This window comes from Equus caballus, chromosome X (assembly GCF_041296265.1).
Source record: "Equus caballus isolate H_3958 breed thoroughbred chromosome X, TB-T2T, whole genome shotgun sequence".
NCBI lineage: Eukaryota > Metazoa > Chordata > Mammalia > Perissodactyla > Equidae > Equus > Equus caballus.
The window spans coordinates 34,166,365-34,193,554 of record NC_091715.1 but is presented as its reverse complement, the minus strand read 5'-3'; the positions used below and the strand labels follow the sequence as shown (position 1 = coordinate 34,193,554).

The 27,190-nt window shown below is 38.1% G+C and overlaps 1 protein-coding gene across 12 annotated transcripts in view; it reads right to left on the bottom strand.

Moving 5' to 3' along the window:
- Window positions 1–217: 217 nt before the first annotated feature.
- The window catches only part of USP9X (ubiquitin specific peptidase 9 X-linked), a 167,241-nt gene continuing 140,268 nt past the window's right edge, over window positions 218–27,190 (bottom strand). For 11 of the 12 annotated variants that reach the window (XM_070256585.1, XM_070256591.1, XM_070256588.1 and 8 more), the window contains exons 32-45: window positions 25,607–25,797; window positions 21,462–21,635; window positions 18,667–18,808; window positions 16,725–17,478; window positions 16,004–16,127; window positions 15,038–15,263; window positions 13,897–14,026; window positions 10,018–10,203; window positions 9,339–9,559; window positions 9,161–9,249; window positions 4,127–4,283; window positions 3,761–3,973; window positions 3,273–3,368; window positions 218–1,820 (exon numbers count right to left, since the gene is read on the bottom strand). In XM_070256585.1, the coding sequence (XP_070112686.1) occupies window positions 1,683–1,820; window positions 3,273–3,368; window positions 3,761–3,973; window positions 4,127–4,283; window positions 9,161–9,249; window positions 9,339–9,559; window positions 10,018–10,203; window positions 13,897–14,026; window positions 15,038–15,263; window positions 16,004–16,127; window positions 16,725–17,478; window positions 18,667–18,808; window positions 21,462–21,635; window positions 25,607–25,797 (2,841 nt within the window). In that variant the 3' untranslated portion in view covers window positions 218–1,682. Of the gene's footprint in view, window positions 1,821–3,272; window positions 3,369–3,712; window positions 3,974–4,126; window positions 4,284–9,160; window positions 9,250–9,338; window positions 9,560–10,017; window positions 10,204–13,896; window positions 14,027–15,037; window positions 15,264–16,003; window positions 16,128–16,724; window positions 17,479–18,666; window positions 18,809–21,461; window positions 21,636–25,606; window positions 25,798–27,190 lie in introns of all 12 variants that reach the window. The other variant, NM_001301148.2, reaches the window with a different exon arrangement.

Genomic DNA, 27,190 nt, shown 5'->3' with positions numbered 1-27,190 from the left:
ACAGTGTCAACATCCTGTTTTCTCTAAATCTTTAGTAATGGGCCAAAGGTCAAATCTTTCTGTGCACAAAAACTCGATGTGACTGAACCCCTGAATTCAGTGTCATGCCTTGGCATGTTATGCACAGAATTAATTTTAATATGCAGTCCTTCAGGAAAAAAAAAAAAAAGGACAAAAAAGTAACCAAAAAACCAAAAACACACCACAGGACAAAAAGTTCTTCTTAAATCAAATTCTATTTGTGAATTCAGCAAAATAATTTCTATAAAATAAAACAGCAAAATATTTAAATAGAATAGGGTGGACTGTATCTGTTTGCAGGGGTATTTGGTTTTTAGACAGGTTCCAAAAAATTACACACATTCAAGTTACCAATTCTCTTTTAAATACAGTATTAACTGAGTTCCCTATCTTTAATTAAATGTTTATTCTGAAATTATGATACCTCAATTATATTAACTAACCAGTAGTTTCCTTTTTAATTAGACCCTGCTTCGAACGTTAAAATTTTTGGAATAATGGAAAAGGAGCGAGGACAATTCTTGCTTTCAAGTAAAACTGTGACCGAAGGGAAAGCCAGCCAGACATCTTGGTGCAATGGTGCTCCAAGCACTGCAGGCTTCTGACGACTTCCACTTCACTGGGCTCCAGCAGGAGGAAAGTTTTACAAGATTCACCTAACGAGCTCTACCAAAGAAACAAAACAAGCACACCAAACACAGTCTTCTATGACGCGCCGAGCAGCCGGGCACAGCAAAGTTTTGCATATTTGTTTTAAATCTTTTAAAATTCCCATCACTGATACTTAAGTTTCTTTATCCCACCCAGAGATTGAACTGTCAAACATTAGATGTAAGCAACATATGTGTAACTGAAAAACCACCTGTTTATCACATTTCTCCCCTTGTTTTATATTTTATATTCTAGGTGTAAGGAAAAGCTCTGAGCAACACAGCTGTCACACCGGGACAACTGCTGTCATTATGGTAATTTTTTCCTCGTTGGCTACACTACCCTGGTGTGAAGCCATGCTAAATGTTACAGCATAACTATAGCTTCAAAGTGATTAACCTAATATCAGAATAAAAAGGCAATGAAAAAGATCTAGAAACAATGTTACATCACCAATTTTCCACATCAACCAAATAATTTAAAGGTTACCAGCCTTACATTGCGCATAGTAAAACTGACTCCAGTGGCAAAGAATTAACATGAAACTATTGGTGTGGTTGACATGGATGGGCTCTGTTTTGTTGCTGTTGGTTTATTTTTTGTTTTTGTAAAGGAGTTGATCCAACTGCCATGAGGCAGGCAACACTGGTTGCAGAGTGCAATGGGTATAACAAGAAAATTAACTTTTGTAGTTTTTGTAGATTTGTGAGTCTCATCAAGAAAAAAGTTTCTTGCTTAAGAATTAACAGTCAAACATTAATATACTATATACACCTTTGCCATTTACACATTAGCATCAGGCCATTTATTACAAAACACTATACACTTTCCACTGCAGGCGGGTTATATATTGACAGCAAATTTCTGCAGATAAGACAGTGAATAAACTCTCCACTCCATGTTGATTAGGAATAGTTTTTCTAGTTTTAAATATTAGCCAGACACAGAAAAAGGTTGGACTGTAAGGCCTGGGTGCACAGTCTTGGTGGAACCAGTTCACTACGCGCATTTCACTGATCCTTTGTCTGAGGCGGGGCTACTTCTTCACTGCCTTCATAGTTTTCTTGTGCTCGTTGGCCGGTTCTCTGAGGGTTGTTCATGTGATGTGCTGCTGGGCCCGTGTATGGCTGTCCATGCACATGGTTATTCTGGGAGGGGAGGAGAGAGCGGCACGTTAAAACTTCCCACATACTAAACTTAATCACGGGCTGAAGTTTGTGGAAATGTACACATTTCTTTTATTCTTGGGACTTACAAAGAGTAAATACACTTGGGATAATGGTGAAAAGAAAAAATAATTGGTTTGAAAAGAGAAAAGCTACCCTAAATGCAAACCCCAAAGCCCCAAATAAGAGCAGTGTAGGTCTGTATAAATCTTTGGCCAAAGAGACTTTTAGTGCCAAACGTTATTTAGACCCAAGTTCGACAAACAAGGGATCACAGCTCATGGTCACAAATATTCACAAAAAAAAGAGATTTGTGAGCTAGACTACATCTATTCCGACTCTTCCAAGCATCCTGAAACTTCCAAATGATAAATCTGATTTCAGCGTTTGAAGTCGGCATAAGCAATAATCCTGAACACCGAATGATGTCAATGGAAAGAAAACAATGCTGAAGATAATAATGGATTAACCAGGCATTACTAACATATGAGCTTCCTCAGGGCCGTGGAAAGTAATTTTTCCCCTTGTGGATTTGGTTCCTCAACCTTTCACAATCCCTGAACCCTCCTGAGTTTTCTGCACATTCTCACCAGCCAAGCCAAGAAGATTTTAGGCTTTACTTTCTACTGTTTGTATTATGAAAATAAATACAGTGAATATGCATTTTCTAACTATTCAGCATGCTTCTATTTCCATGCTGAAATATAAGAAGAATACCTTAAATAGTATTTCTGAAAGTATGGTTCCGAGACCAGCAGTGGCATCCCCTGGGAACTTGTTAGAAATGTGGAATTTCTGGTCCCGCCCCAGAACTCTGTGCTGTAACAAAACCACCAGGGGATTCTGATGCTCAATGGAGTTTGAGCACCACTGCCTCAAAAGGTCTGAATTAGTCACATCTGGGTTTCAGAAAAAGAAGTCCTCATTTAGAGAGTCCTGCACCTAAATTTCACTTTAATTTATTTAGTTCTTGATTTTACAGGAAGTTTTATGGAAATCTGTCAAATCCTTGAATTTTTTCCAACAATTTTTGTGTCACTGAAGTCTTGGTTAGGCTAAGTAACCTAAGATCTTCTTCCTTCATTGCCACATCTTAATGTCTTCGGAATCCATCTGCAGATTTAGCCTAACAGAAAATGCCGTCATAATCCATGGTACTAAAGGTTATCATTCTACGTTGCCGGGAATTATCACACAGTTTTACTACCTTTAATTACTAGTACAAGAGGGGCACCTATTTGACAAGGAAAACACCCCGGGGCCAGTTCCAACACGCCACACGGACCCCACTGCAGCCACTCCTCTTCTGATCATGCCCCCAAAGCTAGCTTAGATAGTCCCTCTGGAACTTTACGGTCACGACCAAACCTAGCCATGCTTTCATGCAAGCATAACATGGGGTCAGGGACAAAACCCAGACCAAGGCCTACTCACCTGCTGATACTGAGAGCCAGGGGAGTGGGGGTATAACGGGGCGTCTTCAGGCGGAGGCGACTCATGCTCATCTGGGGCATCTTGGTCATCTGGCTCCTAATCGAAAATACGTAAAGATAAAGAATTTTGTAGGCAAATTCAAATTTATTTCTGTTTTTTTTTGGATTCAAAATAAATGTTTTAAAAAACATCTACAAAACTGACCCACTAAAAACTTTCCTTTTACCGCAGATAAACAAATAAAGCAACTGAAAAAAACCTAATCTGGGTTCTCTTAGAAATGCTACGTTTCAGGCAATTTCACAGAAATTTCTCTAAAAGAAGGCTCCCTCATCAACTTAAGGCCACATGAAGCAAACATTAAAACAAACAAAACTTAAACATATTTTTTTTACATTATCATTAATACATAAACACTGGCCTATAAAGTAAAGAATTACTTTGCTTTCTTCCATTCCTATCTGCTGCACACTGGCGGCTTTTTTTACCTCCTCTGGACAGAGTTCACAAGCTTTTGCAAGTGTCATCCTAGCGCTATGCGATCTCTCCAGGAAATAACCATTGGACGTTTCATTGCTTTGCACCGGAGGAGACCAATTGTTGTACGTGTACTGAGGATTGCCAGTGTATGGTCGTCTTTCAAGTTCATCTCCAAGCCATTCCACTGCCCAGGTCCACTTTCTTTTAAGATCTCCATTGCCCTTCAAAAGAAATTAAAAAAATACATCAAAGGTTTCAGAATGCTTTTCAAAGTTAACTTACAACAACAACTCCAAATTCTCATCTTTTAAAACAGAATCCTTAATTCTGATTCAGATTTCTACAAAATTAGTAAAAAACCCCAAAGCCCTCACCTGGAGAATCTGGTAAGCAACAGGACAATTGCTGAAGAGAGCTACCATGCATTTTATACACTGGTATGCTCTTTTCTGATAGTGATTCTTAGAGCGCTGGATTGTGTCGAAGAGCCCATCTCGGTCATCTGGGATTCCTTTAAGTGCATTATGAATTCTGAAAGAGAACCAGATTACAAAATAACAACTTCCAAAATCACATAGCAGCTAACATTTACTGAGTGCCTACTATGAGCTGCTCAATAAATGTCTTTGGTGTAGTCTTGTCATCTAATGCTAGACAGTAGGTACTGTTACGAAAAGCCTTGAAGAGATAAGAATGGGTGCGGAGAGGTCAAACAGCTTGCCCAAGGTCGTACAGCTGCCCAGCAGTCTGACTCTGGAGTCTGTACTCTTACCAACTCATTACCAATCCGAAAGCCTTTTGCTATACATCTCATTCAAATACATTACCAGAAGAGAATTCAGGGCACTGAGAGTAAGAGACTTTTAAAAATTAAAGTTAACAACTGGGTTTATAGCTGTTGTACTTGAGAAGAATTTGCTTCAAGTCAGTTCTGTTTATAAAACTGCATTTCTGAAGGTAAGTTAGGATCCAGTAACGATGAAACAGCGATATAATTTGGAAGTATAAAATTAACTTGAATTCTAATAATGAGAATACATGGGAGGCAAAGCAATTTTCACCAGCAATAGTACAATTTGGCTGATTTCATTTTAGCTCTTGCCAAACAGAATATACAGTTAATGATTTCTTGTTCTTCCCCCTCTAACAAATCAAAAAATGATTGTAGGGGCAAAAACATTCCTAGTTTCTTTTGTGTGAAAAACATTACCTGACAGTAAACAAAATGTGGTATATCCATACAGTGGAATATTATTCAGCCTTAAAAAGGAATGGAATTTGGACACACTACAACACGGATGAGCCTTGAAGACATTAAGTAAAATCAACACAAAAGGACAAATGTTGTACGATTCCATTTATATGAGGTATGTGGACCAGGCGAAATCAGAAAGAACAGTGGTTACACCAGGGGCTGGAGGGAGAGGAATGAGGAGGTGGTTGAATGGGTATAGTTTCAATTTGGGATGATGAACAAGTTCTGGGGGCAGACAGTGGTGATGGTGACGCAACACTGCTGATGTACTTAATTACCACTGAACCGTATGCTTGAAAATGGCTAAAATGGTAAATTTTATGTTGTGAATATTTTGCAATTAAAAAAAAAAAAGCTTAGAAAAAAACGGAGACCCTTCCCCCTCCATTATCTGCCTGCAATTCTACTCCAAGGTATAGATATCCAAGACAATTGAAAACTAGAGTTAAAGCAAAAACTTGAACACAAACGTCCACAGCAGCATTATCACAAGAGTCAAAAGGTGGAAACAACCCAAGTGTCTATTAATGGATGAATGGATAAATAAAATGTGGTATATCCACACAGTGGAGTATTATTCAGCCATAAAAAGGAATGAAGTATTGACATGCTCTAACATGGATGAACTTGAAAACATTATACTAAGTGAAAGAAGCCAGACACGTAAGGACACATTGTACGATTCCATTCACATGAAGTGTCCAGGCAAATCCTAGACATTTTGCCTGTGGACAGACAAATCCATAGAGACAGAAAGCCTATCAGTGGCTGCTGGGGGATGGGGGAATAGGGAGTGACTGCATGGGGTTTCCTTTTGCAGTGATGAAAATGTTCGGGAATTAGATAGTGGTTAGTGGTTGCACAACACTGTGAATGTACTAAAAGCCACTGAACTGCATGCTTTAAAATGGTAAAAATGGTGACTCTTTTTTTTAACTTTTTATTAAGATTATGATAGTTTACAACCTTGTGAAATTTCAGTTGTACATTATTGTTAGTCATGTTGTAGATGTACCACTTCATCCCCCACCCCCCCTTTCCCCTGGTAACCACCAATCAGTTCTCTGTCTGTATGTTTAACTTCCACCTATGAATGGAGTCAAACAGAGTTCGTCTTTCTCTAACTGACTTATTTCACTTAACATAATACCCTAAAAATGGTGAATTTTATCTCAAAAAAGAAACATTACCTGTACAGTCAGTAAAAAAAAAAAAAAAAAGAGGCCGGCCCCGCGGCCAAGTGGTTAAGTTTGCATGCTCCGCTTCGACGGCCCAGGGTCTCGCTGGTTTGGATCCTGGGTGTGGACATGGCATCGCTCATCAGGCCATGCTGAGGCGGTGTCCCACATGCCACAGCTAGAAGGACCCACAACTAAAAATATACCAATATGTACCAGGGGGCTTTGGTGAAAAAGGAAAAATAAAATCTTACCAAAGGAAAAAAAAAAAAAAAAATCTTATGTACACCACGTATTTTACTTAATAGAATGTTCCAAATCAAAATGCAAGTAGTTTTTTGAATTACACACATTCATAAAATGTTTTGTTTGGAAATTATTACTTCAGCAATTTTGCAAAAATTTAATCATTTCCGACCAAATAATCAACCATATAGAGGCTTCTCGCTGTTTAATCTGAAACACTGCAGTCAGTGTATATTCCGTTTTTACCTTCAGTTTTGTCAAGTGATGATGAAGTGTAAGCCATTTCTGCCACATCATGTTTTCTTCCCATTAGTATTAACTGCATTTATATGCTATTTTTTATCAATATTATCTTTGTCTGCCTTACTCCCCAATGCCTAGCTGCGCCAGGCACATGGCAGATGCTCCATAAATATTTGAACATGTTCACTGAACCAACTAAAAAAGCTCACCATGAGAAGATTATTTTCGAGCTTGGGCCAAGCGACTTATAATAACAATACCTTACAATCTCGTCACACAAAAGTCAACTGCCCATGTTTAATCCAGCATATGTGCCTTCTTTACCTTTATCACTTGCTCTAATGAAACAAGGTGGCTAAGATGTGACTAACTGGTTTAAAGGTAAAAATGCCTAAAATATTTTTTTTTAAAAAATAGTAAAAGTTAGACTCCATTAAAACCAACTCTTAAGAAAAGTTTCAAATCCTTTGATCATATTGAAAAGGCTGCTGCATAGTGTGCAAAATAAATGGCTATCTATAGTTTTGGAACTACTAAATTTTCTGTCTCATGAAAATTGATTTCTGGTTTAATGTTTTTTTTTTCTTTTTCCGAGGAAGATTAGCCCTGAGCTAACATCTGTGCCAATCTTCCTCCACTTTATGTGTGGGTTGCCACCACAGCATAGCTGATGAATGGTGTAGGTCTGTACCCAGGATCTGAGCCTGCGAACCTGGGCTGCCGAAGTGGAGCATGCTGAACTTAACCACTATGCCACAGAGCTGGCCCCCTGGTTTAATGTATTTTTACAATATTAATTTGACTATTTGAAATCTATGATGGTAATTTTGGAGATAATTTGAAAATATTAATTCATGAATTCTGGCATTTGCAATCTCCACTAAGATTCAAGACTGTAATTTCTCTTTAAGCACTTTGTTGTTACAGAACTTGTTTTCAAGCTTCTGTTTTACTTATTATATTGACAGATGGGAGGCAGTATATTATTTTGGGAAACAATTTAAAATCTATATAAACTATGATACTAATGTTCATGTGGGGAGGGAAGCTATAAAATCTGGCAGAGCTGTCACCTAATTCCATAGTTTATCATCATCAGTATAACTCTTGGGATTAAAGATAATATATTAAGCTTTTACTGTAAATAAACAAATAGAGGACCTCTAGAAGAAGCCTGTGGGATAGTCTGGATAGTCTTAGTTCTTAAAAAAAAAAGAAAGAAAAAATTGCACTCTAAACTTCTCATATACTGGAAACCAAATTATAGTTGATGCTCATTATTCACAGATTCCATATTTGTGAATTTGCCTACTTGCTCAACTTTATTTATAACGGTAAAAATCAACACTCAAGGTGCCTTCATGGTCATGTGCACGGCGGCAAAAAATGAGTTGCCCAAAACACCATGTTCTCAGCTGAAGTAGAACAAAGTGACGCTCTGCGTGTTTCAGCTCACTCTGTAAACAAGTGTCCTTTTGTCTATTTAGTGCCGCCCTTTCCATATTTTTGTGCTTTCTGTTGATTTCACTGTTTACGATGGACCTCAAATGTGTACTGCTGAAGTGCTATCTAGTATTCCTAAGCCCAAGAAGGCTGTGATGTGCCTCGCAGAGAAAATAACGTGTTAGATAAGCTTTGTTCAGATACTGAGTTATCATGAGTGCAGCATTAACGAGTCACCAATATATATTAAATATGGTGTCTTTAAACAGAAACACACATAACAAAAGGTTATATATTGACTGGTTGATAAAAAAAAATGTAACTGGAGGCCTGTAGGAACCTAACCCTGTGTTTCTGCTAAGAGTGTGTTTCATTTGGTGTTCCAAATGAATTTACAGAATGTAACTATCACGAATAATGGGAATTGACTATACTTACCTAAGGACTATTTCTAGATAACCAAATGTTATCTCTTGTGACTAATTCTAAAACTAATGTAATCTGGGCTGGTCCTGGGGCCTAGTGGTTAAGTTTGGTGTGATCTGCTTCAGCAGCCTGGGTTTGGTTCCTGGATACAAGACCTACACTACTCATTGGCAGCCAAGCTGTGGCAGTGACCCACACACAAAATAGGGGAAATTGGCACAGATGTTAGCTCAGGGTGATTCTTCCTCAGCAAAAACACCCCCCCCAAAAAGCCCAAAAAACAACAAAAAACACCCCAACTAATGTAATCTAATCCTAAAACAACCCTAGGGCATCATTAATGAAATTAAAATAGTCACCAAAAGCTAGTTTTCCTTAATTTAAAAAATAGTCAATTGTAAGAAAAGAGTATATTAAGTATGCAACTTGGGCAATGAGAAAAGAATAAAAAATGAAATAAAATTGTGTGGGAAGGTGCGAACTTATTGATTCTTGTCTTAAGTTTTTATTTAAGATAAAACATTTATCAGCTCTCCAAGAGGTAAAAAATCATATATGCTGACTGGCAATTTCAGTTCTGACTACAGCTGGGCAAGTAATCACAAAGGGCTATCTACCTGTGAGTCTGCCAGGAGTCCTCAATCAGTAAGATCTGCAAAAGCAGATCCAGATAGGGCCGGAGCTCATAAGTGTAGGAATACGCAACCTAAAAACAGGTAAGACATGGTGAATAACTTAATTAAAGGAGTAACAAATCCAATTATAGAGACATACGAATGTTTATGTTCCTTTAACCTGCCAGAGAAGTTCACTGAGGACAGTAGATGAGAACTGAGGATTCTCCCAGCAGCAAAAACGAAGCAATTTGACAGTTTCCTCTGAGTTACTGCAGTCCTCAATGATTTTCTTCACATAACTTGTTCTCACAAATAAAATGTCTGCCACATTCTGCTGAATTGGCATTATAGGCTGTGACAAATTAGGATCACCAAAAGGATTGGGAAGAGGAGGATTACCTAGAATACAGATTTGTCATCAATGAAAAACTAATAGGCTTCTCCACAGTAACATACAGCTTTCACCATAGAAAACAGCTTCTGAGTTTTTTCTTTTAGAAAAATAACATTTTAAGTTTCCTAAGTACAATGAAGAAAGTAATATATTAGGCATTACAATGATCAGATATACCAAGATGATAAAATGTAAAATTTAAATGACAACACTGGCATTTACCTATATAATTGTTAAACTACCTCATAAACAAGGTATCCTCAGCAGCAAGTAGACAGAAATAGAGCTCCTTAAATAAGTGAAAAAGGCATACGACTCAAAAATACTATAAAATATTCCAAAGTATGGTCCTTTGAGACTCTTGTTTTATACGTAAACATCTTCAGAATTACTTTTAATCAAGTCCTGCATACGCTCAGCAGTATTTTAAAACCAATGTACAGAACACAGTATTCAACTTTACCATTGATTGAAGACTGCATTCTCGATGAGACATTGCAACAGCGGATCAGCTGTGACACTACTGAGTATAATTTGCCCAATTCAGCATACTGATATTTGATTGGAGGACCTGGACCTTCATCTAAAGACACAAGCATGAACGTAGCAGGTACGCTCAATTTCAGAAGCTGTGTCTTCTCCGCCACACCTACAAGGAAGGGAGAAGTGGGAAATGAGGGATAAGAATTATACGAGAGGAAAGAATTAGGAAGGCAATGGCTTCATAATAAAGTAGTTATCTAAAAAATATTTTTCTATAACTTTTATGATCATTTACTGAGCATTCAGAGAATTATTTAACCAGAACAGAAAACCCACTGAGTTAGTATAACTGTATTTAAGTATGACCATGACACTCCAATCATACTGGGCCATAAGAAAGATGAACACTTTTTATGGCCTGGAGAGTCTGGGGGACTAACATATATTACAATCCTCCTCATTAGGTAGCATGATAAAAACTAAATTAGGGGCTGGCCCAGTGGCCGAGTGGTTAAGTTCGTCTGCTCTGCTGCAGGTGGCCCAGTGTTTCGTTGGTTCGAATCCTGGGCACAGACATGGCACTGCTCATCAAACCACGCTGAGGCAGCGTCCCACATGCCACAACTAGAAGGACCCAGAACGAAGAATATACAACTATGTACCGGGGGGCTTTGGGGAGAAAAAGGAAAAAATAAAATTTAAAAAAAAAAAAAAAAAAAGAATTTTTTTCTTTTTGAGGAAGACTATCCCTGAGCTAACTGCTGCCAATCTTCCTCTTTTTTTTTGCTGAGGAAGACTGGCCCTGAGCTAACATCCACGCCCATCTTCCTCTACTTTGTATGTGGGACGCCTACCACCAGCATGGCTTTTGCCAAGTGGTGCCATGTCCGCACCCGGGATCTGAACCAGCGAACCCCGGGCTGCTGAAGAGGAACGTGCGCACTTAACCGTTGCGCCACTGGGCCAGCCCCACCCCGAGAAGTAAGAATTTTTTTGTTAACTGCTGTCTCTCTTCTTTCTTCCACAGTCAAGCCTCTTGAAAAAGATGCGTAAGTTTGGTCTCTACTTTCTCATTTTCCCACTCCTCAACCCATGCCAATCTGGTTTCTGCCCTCTTTCCTGTTGTAAAGCTAAGGAATCGTTCTCAAACCATAGCCACTTCCTCCTCCTTTCTTTCTACCTCTTCTCCTTGGTCTCATTTGTTAAGTCCCCCTTCCCCTGTCTCTTGACAACTGCTGCTCCTCAAAGTTACCAGGCCACGTTATCACCGCACACTGTATGCCTTCCCTGGACGATCAAATCTACTCTAAGGGCTTCAAGTTTCAGCTACTTCCACTCAGATGATTCATCTTACTGTTCTACTGGACATCTCCATTTGGGTGCCACAGGCTCAAACTCAATTTGCCCAAAATGAACTCATCATTTTTCTCCCCCATCCCTGTTCTTCCTCAGGTGTTTCCCCTCTCAGCACACAGCACCAATCTCTGCTCAGTTCATCAAGTCAGAATCCTGGGCATCATTCTTAACATCTCTTCTGTGTTCCCCTCCCCTGTATATCCAATCACCAAATCCCCCTGACTCGACCCCTGATAAAAAGCATCAGAATCTGTCCTATTCCTGTCCCTCTCACTGCATCCCCAATACAGGCCACAATGATCTTCTGCCTACAGATCATTTTAACAATCGCTAGCTTACTCCCCCTGTAATCCATTCCACACTGTAGCCAGAGTGATCTTTCTAGAAGATATGTCTATTCAAAACTCTACAATGGCTCACCACTGCTCTCAGGGTAAACTCTCGAATCCCTCACAAGGCTTGCCAAAATAGCACCATCAGAGAATCCTGCTCACCACTCCTGCCATCCCCATCTTACACCAATTTGCCAGACGGAATAACTTCTGTTTCCGCCAATGAGCCATGCTGAGTTTGTTCCAAAGTCTTTGCATCTGCTGTTCACTCTGGATAGAAAACTCAACCAACCAATTCCCACATCAACTTCTCCATTAAGTTCCTGTACTCCCCACATCTGATCAGGTACCACGATGTACTTCCAGAGCACTTTGTATTTTCTCTGTTACAGCCATCAACATACTTTATAGCAACTACCTTTTGATTTGCTTCTATACCCCATTAGACAGTAGATTGTCTTATTTACTGTCATGTTCCCAGAAGTATAATACAGGTTCACAGTCCCGTATCTGAAATCCTGAGATTCAAAAAGCTCTTATCATGAATATAAACAAAGTTCTTTCATAAAGTTGGTATCGAAATGTGTTTGGTGAGAACACGTGGCTTGAACCGACAAGAAGCTATTTATGGTCTTCATTTATCCTCTCAGTGTGAATATCCATGTTTTATCACAGAAATATTAATATGTATGACTATAAGGTGCTGCCTCAGATCCTGCTAAAGGGATGTTACATGACACATGGTATATGAACTGCCTTACCTTTCTTAAATCCAAACAATTGTGAACCCCAAAACATATCTGTCTTAAGGATTTCATATTAAAGTTTATAGACACATATTTGCTTTTAGCAGGGAAATTTTAATTAGATTATATTATGGATCAATGACGTATGCTTTGTGAACAGGCAATAGCTAAAAAGGGAGTTAAACAGAAGAGGATTTTTGTGATGGCCTAAATCTGGCATTTCTAAGTTTGAAATACAGATTCCACATATGCTTGTTTATGTAATAAACATTCTCTTCCTTCTCAACTACAGATACCCAAGCATCTCCAGCATGAAAGGAAAGGGAAAAGGAGACACACAGAAAGGAGAATGTTATGTCAAAAGGGCCACTGATCAGTTGGTGATTAGTAAGTTCACATAGAAAAAACCTGGAATCACAGGGATGTTTGGGTACAGAACTTATTAATAGGTAAAATTTTTTTTACTTTTAAGAAGTTATTCAAAACTATCTGCTAAGTCTCTGAATCAGTTCCCAATCTGGCTAAATATACATTATCATCACTAAAGTTCTAACTGGAATGTCTCAGTGAATTAGTCATTTGGGACCAGTGCACTAACATTTGTAATTCTTAATAATTTCAATTATAGGAAAGTTAAACCCCCAAGCCAATTAACAAACACCAAAATGATATTCCTAACTATCCATCTGTTGGTTCAACAAACATTTGCTGAATGCTATCGTGCAAAGCTCTGATCTTTGCAATCTAGTCAGAGAGCAACACAAAAATCTGAATGTTATGAAAAACAAGAGGGTAAGCCTGAGATAGTATAGCATACTTTTTAGGTAAGTATTATAGAATCACTGGAAACAAATGATCAGGTGATGCTATGAAGAGCAGGTTACTGTGAGGAGGAGACTGCTGTTATACAGAGGCTGTACCATGTCAGTAACAGGGTGATTGAACTGAATCCCTTAAGTGACCATTTGTATTATCCTTAATTTTAATTTAGTTTACCTCAACAAACACTTATGTACAAACTAAGTCCTCCACCCAAACTTGGTGAGTATCACGAGCACCTGGACCTTCTGAAAACATGGGTTCCTTTCACCAGCTCGGAGAATTACGATTCAGCTGGTGTGAGATGAGGCCTAGGAATTAGTATTTTCAAAAACCAGAGACATCTGGCAGCACTGCTTTAGGAGATAAAGATATGATTAACACACAGATCCTGACCTGTGTCTACTACAGACATAAGAAAATGCATAAATAACTATCAAGTACAAGGTGAAAAGTACAGTCAAAAAAAGTTTCAGATAAAATTCACACTAGGTTTTATGGAATATTGTTTCTATTCCAGATCAGGTTACGTTTCATCACTTGACTTAAATGACTTCATCACTTCATATAATACATTAAAACAGAACTATGAAAACGAATTCTTACCTAAATTGGCATACATTACAAACAGGTTGAAATATTGCTGTAAATGACGCCCATGCTCCGAAACTTCTCTTCTCAAGAGATTTAGTACTGCTCTTAGCAAATGATCGCTCAGGCTTAAGTTGTCATAAGCCTATAAAGGATAAAACATTGGCTGTTTTTTCAGCAACAAGGTGCAGGTATGACATAATTCTATTTACATAAGAAAGGGATATACATACTCTCTCACACACACACACATACAGAGAATATAAGCAGAAGTTTCTGGAAGGACTGATCACACAAGAAAACTATTAAAGGGCCAGCCCCAGTGACCTAGCGGTTAAGTTTGGTGTGCTCTGCTGCAGTGGCCCTGGCACGGACCTACGCCACTCATCTGTTAGCAGCCATGCTATGGGTGGTGGCAAACATAAAAAAGAAAAAAGAGTAAGACTGGCAATGGATGTTAGCTCAGGGTGAATCTTCCTCAGCAACGAAAAAGAAAAAAACCACAAAGAACTATTAAAAAAGGATTACTTCTTGGGAAGGGGAATGAAGATCCCAGGTAGATTTCATTACAGAGCCTTCGTGCTGTTCTAATTTTTTTTTAAATGCAAGTTCATTTTAAAAAGACTTTAAAAATCATTTATATTACAGTAAGTGTATAATTAAGCCACTGCATGAAACTGAATGAACAGAGAAAATTTTGTTATGTTTTTAAAGACCCAATTAATCACTATTCATTGCTGTGCCATACTTTTTCAGAAGACTGGCCCTGAGCTAACATCTGTTGCCAGTCTTCCATTTTTTGCTTGAGGAAGACTGTTGCTAAGTTAACATCTGTACCGATCTTCCTCTATTTCATATGTGGGACACTGCCACAGCATGGCTTGATGAGCAGTGTGCAGGTCCACATCTGGGACATGAACCTGCAAACCCTGGGCTGCCAAAGCTAAGCGTGCAAACCTAACCACTATGCCATTGGGCTGGCCCCTGAAGTACTTTTAACGGAACTCATATACATCAGATTGTGTGTTGTGTGTGTTCACGTGCACACACGTTAGGTAAACATATCAATTAGATGTATACATATTTGTGACTTAAAATTCCAGGAGACAGAATTAATTTGTAAGCATTTAATCCTTAGAAAGAAAGCTGTGCATACCTGACTAGAAGGTCCAGGAGATGCAAAAGGTGAAGGACACGGTCCATCTTGCAAGGAAAAATGTGCAATAAAAACTATAAGTTTTGCAAATGCACCCCTCACTTCTGCACTAGGGCACTCCAGAAGGTATTCAGAGAAACGATTTGAAACATTAAAAAGGACATTATGAGCAAACCAAAAACGTACGTTCTTGCTGTGACGAAGGAGAATACACAATGCATCATACCTAAGGCAAAGCAAACAAGAATCTCTGAGTATCAATTCAGTAACATGTTTCTTATAGTATACGGATGGGTCTCTTTCTATGAACCAAATAAAAATCAAAGATCTTCTTTTACTACCCGAGTGAGCAAACCAGCAATGGTTGCTTCTAGTACTGATATTAAAAGGACAGATGAATACTATGACTTGGTCTGTTCTCAGAGTGACAAAATAGATAGACAAAAGCTTATTCAGTTCTCTACAGATCCATTACCAGACTCTTCCTAGGTGTTACGACAAAACAATATCCACCCCTCCACCTTCCACGAACATCTTACATCGGATAAGTAAGTATAAACTGTTACATCAAGCTGTCACGATGGCTTCTGTCCTTCCATAATCATGAAACATTTTAATTTTTTACCTTTTTAATCTATAGCAGAATTTAATCTAGGGATGCCAAAACTTAATAATTTCATGGTTAAATAGCTTAGACTTTTAAGCATCATCCTATAATCTTTTGTACAGAGATGTAAACAACACGATACAAAGTAATACAACGAGAAGCCAGTTTTTGAATGACCAAAGGCCATGTTTAATCTAAGTAATTATTTCAAGATGCATTTCTCTCACTGCTACCAAGTTTTTTATTCTACATTCCAAAGCTGAAAAAAGAATTATCATGGTTTGGCAAGAATCAAGCAGCATATTCAAGAACCAAACTAAATGTTAGTGTAAGAGGAATGAGAAGTCAAAGCAGTGTACCAATCACTGGCAGAGCCGCGGATTATCTTCTTGGTGTGGAATCCCGTGGTAAAGAGGAACCTAGCAGCAAGCTGAATACTAATCATAGTGATTTCTTCTGCTTCAGGCAACAGGTGATCTTGCCCTATAAATAAAATGCAGATTAAAAAAAGTTCAAGTATCTATGTTCAAGCCCCATTTTCAACCAAGTCTGCATTTCCACTAATTTTCAGAAGTCCTAACTTTGCTAAAACCTCTCTCAGGTTGCTTATGAAATAATTCTTAGCAGTTCACTAAAGCACGTTTCAAACTAATGCTTGAGTCAAAAACAAACTGTTAAAATCAACAAAAACTCCTCTGTTTCCAAATAGCAAGACAATATATACCGCTCAAAGACAACACAGTCACGCGCCCTTAACGATGGGGCTATGTTCTGAGAAATGCATTGTTAGGCGATTTTGTCGTTGTGTGAACACCACAGAGTGCACTTACACAAACCTAGATGGTACAGCCTACCACACACCTAGGCTACATGGTCCTAATCTATGAGACCACCGTGGTGCATGCGGGTCGTGGCTGAGCGAAATGTCAGTACGCGACGCATGACTGTAGTCATCTGAAATGACTTTAAAACAACCCAAAGTAAAACAAACAAACAAACATGTTAATGCCTGCGAAGAAATCCCACAAGTAAAATAAGAATTATGCTTTATCATCAAGAAGCTGACTGCTTGATACTTACCTGGAGGAGGATTTAAGTAAACACTATTACATGTAAGCAGTTTTTTCATAAACTGAAAATACTCCAAACTGTACTGCATTCGGTTATGCATGAACTGCACATTCTGTTTCCGAACACTTCTCTCAATGGCTGATGGCATAACGATCTGATGGGGCCTTGTGCTGATAGCAAGCTCTGATATATATTTTATCAACTCATCACCTTGGTCTATTGTGTCCAATCGTTCATAAAAAAGTATATACGCATTCCACCACCTTTTCTGGCGCCTGTAGGACATGCGTTTCATCATGTGATCAAATACTTCTCCCATGTACTCCCCACCAAAGCACTGGTTTTTCATTTCTTCATCATCATCCATTTTACACTCTGTTACATCTCCATCATCAAATTTATACCAGCGGTTTCTCTCACCATCTCCACCATTCCTTTGAATGATATAAGAATAATAATGTCCCCCACTCGCTTGACCACTGTGTACAAGCACACCCACAAGTCTGTATCTTGTGCTTCCTGCCGTCTCACTTTCAGACTGCTCGTTCTGTTGTATCAACTGACTCTCTGGGTTCACATTATCTCCTTCCAGCTTTGCAACACCTGCAACTGTGTAAGGTTCCATGTCCAGCTCTCGAGGAAATTCAAAATAATCATTGAACTTGATTGCACATTCTCTTTCCCAGTCATAGTCGAATCGTTTTAATTGGATAGCAAGAACAGGAGGTAATTTTTTAATTAGCAAGCGCTTTACAGTATCAACCTAAAATAAACAGAGTGAGTTACTGGATGTTCTCTTATAATCCACTGCAAAAAACAAATGAACTTTAAAATTCTATTATTAAATTCTCTTAAGACTAATCTGAAATTATAAGTGTAAACTAAACAAATAGAGGATAATGAACATAATCAAGGTAATGCTGCCACAGTTGCTATTTTTCAAAACGTTAACTAAAATAATATGAAAATGGCTTATGCCATTTATTACAAATTGCAAAAATTAGTGATATAGACGTTACTCGCTGCCTGGTTTCCATATTGTCATTGCTATCTCACCATTACTTGTTTGATATTTACTGTTATTCTAATGAAAGTGGTCCGCTGTGAGCAAACTGAAGAAAGAGAATAAAGCAGCTAACAGTTACTGGGAAATCAGGTGCCAGGTAATATGCTAAGTGCTTCCCAGTACCACTGAACCTTAAGATGAGGATTACGAGTAGCAAAGAGGTTAAGTAACTGGCCTCAAGTCTCAGAGCTGTGGGTGGGTGGGAGGCAGTACGGCTCTACAACTCAAGGTCTCAACCTCTAGACTTTAAAAGCTCTCTTTAAATGGTGTATAACGTCACAGCAGAGGGACTTGGAGGTGAGAGGGGAGGAAGCCCAGAAAGATACACGTTATTTACTTTCCGTATGTGTGAACTCTCTCCCCCCAAGAGCTGTTAAGTGCCCACAGATAAAAACTAAGCAGGTGGGTCTAAAAGTCGGATCCAAGTGGTTTAAAAACACAGGTGGGAGAAGAAATCTTATGTGGCTGAATAAAGTAATGGTCTCAGCAAATGTCTTGGTCTTCACAAGTAACTCTGGACATGAGAGAAGAAATGCTTTCTGCTGTGGGCTCTGTAATGGCGAGGAGTTCAACCGCAGTTTGACTGGGTACAGACGGAAAATGTGTAATTCAGAAAAGAGAATGTGATAGTAAGACCTCTAAAATGATTCACCCACTCTTATTTACCTGTTTTCCCTAGCCCTTCTGGCACAACTTTCTCTCGATCTTCTTTCCCTGATAAGTCTTTAAATCCGTTATCTTAACTACCTCTCTGCTACCACTATAACAAAGCAGGGTAGGGGACACAAGGAGGGGGACTGCTGAAGACAGACCAAAACAACCAGCTTCTTGCAAATCCATTAAATTTAGTCATAAGTATTTTAAAGAAAACTGGATAATTCGTACCTTTTTATTACACTTTTCACAATGATATGCATTTGCACCTTCTAATAAATCTCCTTTGACATATTGTTCCAAAGAATCAAGAAGATTTTGGTGATTTCTAATGTCTACATTCAAAGTCGTAAAAGATTCTTCACACTCGTATCTAAAGATATTTAAGAAACAACCAAAATGGACTTATTCCTTAGTTTTTAAAACATTTTAGTTAGTTATGGACTTACCGAAAACTACATTTGCAATATTTACAATATAATACAAAACCTGTAAGTCAGAGAATGTTATCAGAAAATGACAGTAAATATTTATTGGTTAACTTATCCTGTGCTGGGCATCACATTAGGTTGTTTACACACTATATAGACCAGGTTCTCAGCCTTCATGACAAGCCTGCTAGAGCACTATCAGGAGCTCCACTTCAGAGATGAGGGGACAGAGGTTCAGAAAGATTAATTTGGTCAAGATTAGGCAAAACGGTGTTTTGAAGCCTGGTCTGTCTGGTGTCACAGCTTCAGCTCTTTATAGTCTACCATGCTGCTTCCTCCGTTATCTATTTAGATAGTAATTCATGCCAAGGCCAAAGCATGAATTCATCAACTTCTGAAAAGGATATTTTAAACTATCACTGGGCTGAATTTTTAAATGTTCCTCCTTTTCTGTAATGGAAACCTTACTCAAGCACAAGTTTGAACACAAACAGAGGATAAGCAATCTGAGTAGGAGCCAGAATCTCATATTCCGGCAATTTCCCACCAAAGGAATTTTCAGATTTCTGATGAGACATTCATAAATTCAGAACATGGGACGTGGGGAGTACATTCTCAAACATCCAATTCATTCATTCAACAAATATATTGAGGATGCCTTCCATGTGTAAAGCACTGTGGAATAGTCAATGTTAAGATAGTCCCTCATATTTAGGGCTTTTCAATTAGTTAGGGAGAAAAGACAGGTGCACAAAAGGCATTTATAAGTGACATGAATGGAATATGAAGTGGATATTAAGCAAATTGCTACTATAATCGGGGAACAGCCCATAGAAGAGAAAAAGGAAGTCAGACCTTATAACTCCAGTTAAAAAGTAGGACGTTCCAAGACAAGAAATGTGCAAAGTTTTTCTGTAAAAGGCCAGGCAGTAATATCACACACTTTTGAGGACCATGAAGTCTCTGTGCAACCACTCGACCACTCTGCTGTTATAGTGAAAGCAGCGAGACAACAGGCAAAGGGGTGGGGACGTTCCAATAAAGCCTTACGGAGACAGACGTCAGACTGGAATTGACCCACGGTCCACAGTTTATTACCCGTTCTAGACAAATAATGCCTTAAAACAGATAGACTCGGGACTGTTACCTTCTGCAATATAACCAGAACAAGACTAGTTATAGAGCAGGGATTTGAACTTTGGGGATCTTTAAGATCATGCTCTCTGGACATTTTCACCTAGCAAAGAAAACCAAGAACTTCCAAATAATTTTGAAAACTGTCTAGGGGCTGGTCCCGTGGCCGAGTGGTTAGGTTCGCACATTCCGCTTCTGTGGCCCAGGGTTTCGCCAGTTCGGATCCTGGGAGCAGACATGGCACCACTCATCAAGCCAGCTGAGGCGGCGTCCCACATGCCACAACTAGAAGGACCCACATCTAGAATATATAACTATGTACTGGGGGGCTTTGGGGAGAAAAAGCAGAGGGAAAAAAAAAAAAAAAAAAAAGAAGATTGGCAACAGTTGTTAGCTCAGGTGCCAATCTTTAAAAAAAAAAAAAAAAAGAAAACTGTCTAAAACAAAGCTAGAAGGACTGACAAGAACAGATGACCAGAAAGTTGGCCATTCTATCTGTAATCAAAAACAAGAGGTTAAAAGGATAATTGTACTGCCCACCTAATACAAAAGGTCTTTCATAAGGATGAAAAGTTGTCCAGGCTACGTGAACAATTACATGCTCTCGTTTTGAAGGAATGTTATAACCCAATGGAAATTTCTCTTGTATATAGTATTACCTCTCCCCCACTCATTTCCCCATGTTCAAAAATGGAGCACCCCTGCCAACCACATATACACACAACCCATGACTACAAATAATACTGTTTGGGCTTGTAGAAAATACTATCTTACTGTGATATTTTGGTGAAAGAAGATTTCAAACCAACATTAATTGATAACATACAAGAGAAGTTTCAAAGCAAAACTTCCATGTAATAGGGATAAATGTGAATCTATCAGGAATGAACTTTAACAGTTATTTAACTATTTTCAGTAAGGGCCCTTAATCAAACAATTTCCCTTTTAAGTCAAAACAACATTTGTTTACGCAACTCTTGCTGTGAACGTTTTGTGTGGAAAACATACTTTAAGGATAACGACAATAATCAATGCTATTTTAAAAGTCAGTATTTCACTTGTATAGGAAATAGTCCTCCATGTCTGGCTGTCATCTTCTAAACTTAAAATAATTATAATATTGTAAATATATTAATTCTAAAATAAAGGGCAAATTTATAAAGTAACACCTGTGGCTATATGTAAAATGCCATTTTATTTCCCCAGGAACGACCATACGTGAAAGAAGGTAAGAGTATGAAATAGTTAAGAGACTAAGTGGAGTAAAAGGAACCAAAAGTTATGGCAAAAAACAAACAACCCCCCCGCCCATTGCTAAGGTATGTACAGTATATAATTCATCCAGTCTCAGGTATTTAGTAATTGGTGGTATACTTCACTTTTATATATAATTACTAGTAAAAATCTTAGTTAGCAAATAAACAGTACAACATACACTTTAAATATCTAACTGGCACTTACCTATGTGGGCAGCCTTGGCAAATCTTCTGATCAGCAAAGGAACCTCCTAAGACTTTACTTAGCATAGCTGGATGTCCTAAGGCTTTCAAAGCTTCATCTAAACTATCCACCAAGGAATTAAAAAATTCTAAAGCATCATGTTGCTCACGCAGATTAACAGGCTCACCCCAAAGCCTAAGAAGGGATGGAATAAAATATGTAATGTGCAATACTCCCAAACAGTATACACAAATATTTTTCAGGGAAAAAAAGCAATATAATCACAAATGACAGTATTTAACTCAGATTATATTCCTTAATTACATGAGGAATTAGGAAAAAAAATGCTCTTTCTGCACAGAGTGCAGTGGGGGAGAAAGTGAGGCTCACAGTAAAAGCAGTACTACAGCGGGAAGAATTACCATGAAACTACTGGGGCGGGTGATGGACAGTATGGCTCTAAGAAGGATGGCTGCTTTAACTGATATGGTATATGCGTGCATTTTGAATCCAACTGAAGATGCTATTAAAATGGGGTGGTGGACCTCACTCTTACGTAGATGTTATAATTACTGTTTTCTTTCTTCCCTTTTTCTTTAAATTTCGGGTTATAGATACAGTGCAAAGGTTATATCTATTTACTCTGAATTACATTGATTTTCCCAAGTGAAAAGAGAAGATCTGACTTGCTCCAGAGTTGACCTCTTTCGAATAAACTGAGGACTTAAATTAGGCAAATCAATCCTGAGAAAACAAACTATCAATTGTGTATACCACAAAATGAGAACTGATACTGCTAAAAATTAGGCACTGTTGGAAACTATCAATGACATCGAATTTTGTATTTACAGAGTAATATACATAGAGAATATAAGTGAATTCATTTTAAGCGAGAGATATGAAAAATGCATTTCTTCTCTTTTTAAATTTAATTTTTATTGAGGCAATGTTGGTTTATAACATTAGGTAAATATCAGGTGTACATCATTATATTTTGACTTCTGTGTAGACTACATCGTGTGCACCATCCAGTCTAGTTGCCATCCATCACCGACAAATGTATTTTAAATATGCTAGAGGTACTAATTGTCTATTGATAAATTCTTGTGTAACACTTTTTCTATGTAGCAGATAATCTCATTCCAATTAGATTTTAGACTTTAAATTTGCATATAGTGAGTTTAAAAGAAAATACATAATTATTTGTTAAAATCTATTTGTTTCACTATTGGAGATGACACCAATCCATTCTATTTACTTTGAAATTGCAGTCAACTCCTCATAATTTCAAAAGTAGTCAACTATTAACTACAAAAGGGAAAAGGCACCTTTACAATGAGAGGTCTGTTAAGAACCCAAGTGATCAAAGTAAATCTCACCAATAATCAGATAAACTGATACCACATGCCTCCGAACGCAGTGCAACTGAGGCATATAACATCACCTACACAATTTTCTTGCCAAAAAAACAAAAACATGTTTAACTGAATCAAATCATGAAGAAACAACTGCACAAATCAAGAAAGTGAGACACCGCAAGACAACTGGCTTAGACTCTTCAAAAATTTCAGTGCCACAAAAGTCACTGTTTTAGAGAAAACTAAAGAGTTAACAACCAAATTCTTGTGATTCCTTCCAGGGTATCAGACTAGGATCGGGGGGGGGGGGGGGGGGAACAAAAGTCATAAAGAATATTTCGGGGAAATTGGAATACACATTGATGAATATTAGACATTGTTAATCAACATTAAATTCTGTGGGTGTGATAATTGTATTATACATAAGTAGGAAAATGTCCTTATTCTTAGAAGATAAATGTTGAAGCATGTACGGGGGTAAAGTATCGTGTTTACAACTTAGTATCAACTGGTTTAGGAAAAAAAAATCAAACAAAAACCAAAACCCAAGTATACATACCAGCAAATATGGCAAAATGTTAACAATTGGTAATCTGGGTAAAGAATATAACATAAAGGTGATTATTGTACTACTTCTTCACCTTTTCTGTTGGTTTGAAATTTTTCCAAATAAAAAATTAGGGCTGGGGAGGGGAATGTGGTTAACTAACCCACATGTATCAGGACTGTATTTCATATCTAAAGTGTGGATAATCCCAAAGTGCTCGTCTACACAAACTGCAAGATCCACTAGCACAGGGAGTAAATGAGAAGTCAAAAATGCAAATGCATTCTAAGAAGAGAGAAAACTATTAACTAAATGACAAATTTTGAGATAAAAGATCAAAAAGCATGAGAGTAATTTGGAAGAGGAAGAACAGAAATGCTAATAGCCTTATGGCAGAGATGGGACCAGCTAGGGAAGGAAAGAGAACAGAACAGCGAGAGAGGAGGGCGAGGGTGTGCCACGTGATAGGACTGAAGGAGCAAGAGCAGAGGCGGGAAGAAGGGTGGTGCAGGCAAGCCGGGAATACAGATTAAGTAGGGGCCTAGGCAGGGGTGTCAGAGGAATTTACATGAGAAGTCATAGGTAGACTATCGTACTATAAAGCATTGGTTTCAAAAAGAAATCCAAGTAGCATCCTTGTAGGGAAAGGAGCTGCTCTGGTCGAAGCAGGGAAGGTGGACGGGAGTGGCAGTGCCAGGTGAGCCTTTGCTGCCCCGTTCTCAGCTGTCTGGGAGATCCCGGGAAGGCATTCTAAGGAGTATTATTTTAAAACCCACTGTTATGAAGGATTATAGCTTTGTTCCTACATGGTAAAGAGTTCTGTGGTTGTAGTGTTGTATTTTAACAGCGCATGACACATAACAGGCAATGATTAAAAAAAAGTGAAATAAATCAAGTCAAAGTGCAATCAAGGATTTTTTAAAATAAAAAAACAGAAGAGAAAACAAATTTATCCCACCTTTCTTATAAAATTGCACACTAGAATGGTCAAACAGTTGGTGAAGGAAAGTTTCCCTTTTGAGATCTAGTCCAGCTAATATAAAATTAGAATATTGCCACTTTGTAACCCCAATGAAATACTGTATTTAGGCAACGATGATCAATGGCTGTTATCATAAGAAGGGGAAGAGACAGACACTATACCTCTCCTCACCGAGGTAAACGTTAAACGTTACCACCTAAGAAGCAGCTTTGACTATCCATTCCAAAAAAAGAAAAACAACACCTCAATGTGATCAAGCCTCTATATCTCACTATCTATTTATAGGAAATACAGGGGACTGAGGAAACTAGAAAATACTAAAATACCACAGGGATCCCATTAATAAAATCGAGATGGTGGGAAAATTTACAGGGTAAACTACCTGTTTTATTTTTTGCTTTCAACAAATAATTCCAAGGGTGAAAAAAGATTAGAAGAGGGACTGGCCCAATGGCGTAGTGGTTGAGTTTGCACGCTCTGCTTCGGCGGCATGGGGTTCGCCGGTTTGGATCCCTGGTGCGGACATGGCACTGCTTATCAAGCCATGCTGTGGCAGGCGTCCCATGTATAAAGTACAGGAAGATGGGCACGGACGTTAGCTCAGGGTCAGTCTTCCTCAGCAAAAAGAGGAGGACTGGCGGTGGACGTTAGCTCAGGACTAGTCTTCCTCAAAAGATTAGAAGAGACTCAAGAGTCATACCTACATCTGCCATATATGGACTTCACTTGGATCCTGATTTCAAAAAACAGTAAAAAATAATTGAGAAAATTGGGTAAATTCCAACACTAACAAGAATATTAAGGAATTTTTAAAAGACATGATAGTATCATGGTTATGTTTAAAAAAAGAGAGATACATACTGAAATATTTATGGATGAAACTATGTATTTAAGATTTGCTTCAGAACAATCTGGAAAGAAGAAGATTAAATAAGATTGCCCATGAGCTGACAACTGTTGAAGTTGGGTGATGAATACATAAGGGTTTATACTATTCTCTCTACTTCTATATATATTAGAAGTTTTCCAAATAAAAAGTTATTAACATCTTCAGAGACTACAGAATGCTGCCTCTCCTTACTATGACACTTTCTACATCCTCCTTTGGGGACAATGACAAAAAAAACAACAACTGAGAAGCAGGGTTTGAATATTACTATTGCTTGAATATTAAATAAAAAATGCCTTCCAACATATACTTTAGAAGTTTAACATTAGTGTATTGAGATGTTCATAAAGGTTTAAGCAGTATCCTTATTATTCTCCATCCATAGTTTACCTGAACTGTTTCCAAAATCCTCTTGGCACATAGTACTGTAGTCGAGAAGCAGCTAAATGACCAAAGATGACTTGAAGGTGTCTTAGAACACCAATATTGTACTCTTTCCTATCTTCTGTTTTACTTAATGCTGGTTTGTCTTCAAATTGTTGAGGATATCCAAATACATCATCTCTGGGATCAACATTGCTCTAGAAGTAAAAAAGATCATTACTGAGTGAATCTAACTTTAAAGTATGATAAAATATGTTGAAACAAATGCCAAACAGAATGATCTGTACCTCTATTTCTTATCTCCAAAGCACTTAACTTTTAATTTATAAATTTTAATTTATAATATTGGTGCTTATTCCCACCACTTCGCATAAGGAGTGGTCATAAAGGAATAATCCTATGTACTGGAGAGCTAGATAATATACCGGAGTAGAGTTCAGTGATTAACTAAGACTGAACTGGACACAAAGGCAGGCTCTGCCACTTAGAAGCTAAGTATCTTAGAGCAAGTAAGTTACTTAACTTTTCTAAGCATCAGTTTCCTCATGTGTAAATAGGGATATACAGTCTTCATGTAGCTGTTGTGAGGATTATGAGATAATGTATATAAAGCACTCAGAAGTGTAAACATTCAATAAAATTCAATAAAATATACATATTAACAGCAGTAGCACTCTTCAACAAATGGTGGTGGAAAAATTAGATATCCATAAGCAAAAGAATCAAGTTGAACTCTTCCCTAACACTGTGTACAAAAATTAACTCAACAGGGATCAAACACCTGTACGCAAGAGCTAAAACTATGAAACTCTCAAAAGAAACCAGAGGGTAAAAGCGCCACAACATTGGATTCAGCCATGATTTACTGGATATGATACCAAGGGCACAAGCAATGAAACAAAAAGAGATATATTGAACCTCATGAAAATTAAAAACTTTTGTACAAAGAAATTGGAACCCTTGTGCACTGTTGATGGGAATACAAATTGATGCAGCCACTATGGACAGCAGTTCCTCAAAACACTAAGAATAGAATTACTACATGATCCAGCAATTCCACTTCTGAGTTTACACCCAAAAGTACTCAAGGGAAGGTCTCAAAGAGGTACCTGTACACTCATGTTCATAGCAGCATGATTCCCAATAGCCCAAAAGGCAGAAGCAACCCAAGTGTCCATCGATAGATAAATGGATAAACAAAATGTGGTATACCCATACGATGGAATATTATTCAGCCTTAAAAAGGAAATTATGACACATGCTATGACATGGATAAACCTTGAGAACATTATGTTCAGTGAAATAAGCCAATCAGAAAAGGACAAATAATATATGACTCCACCTATATGAGGTACCTAGAATAGTCAAATTCTTTGAGATAGAGAATGCTGGTGGCAGATCAAAGGTCTGAGAACTCTGATATAGAAATAGACAATATCTAGTCCCTACAATGAGAAAGCTGAAATCTAGAGAAGGAAACGAGCACAGAGGCAAAAAACAAAAAACTGAAGAAACCCACAGTGCAGTGGGTGCCGAGACAACAGAGAGTAGAGGGTACCATGAGAGTAGAGGTGGGACACCTTATTTCAA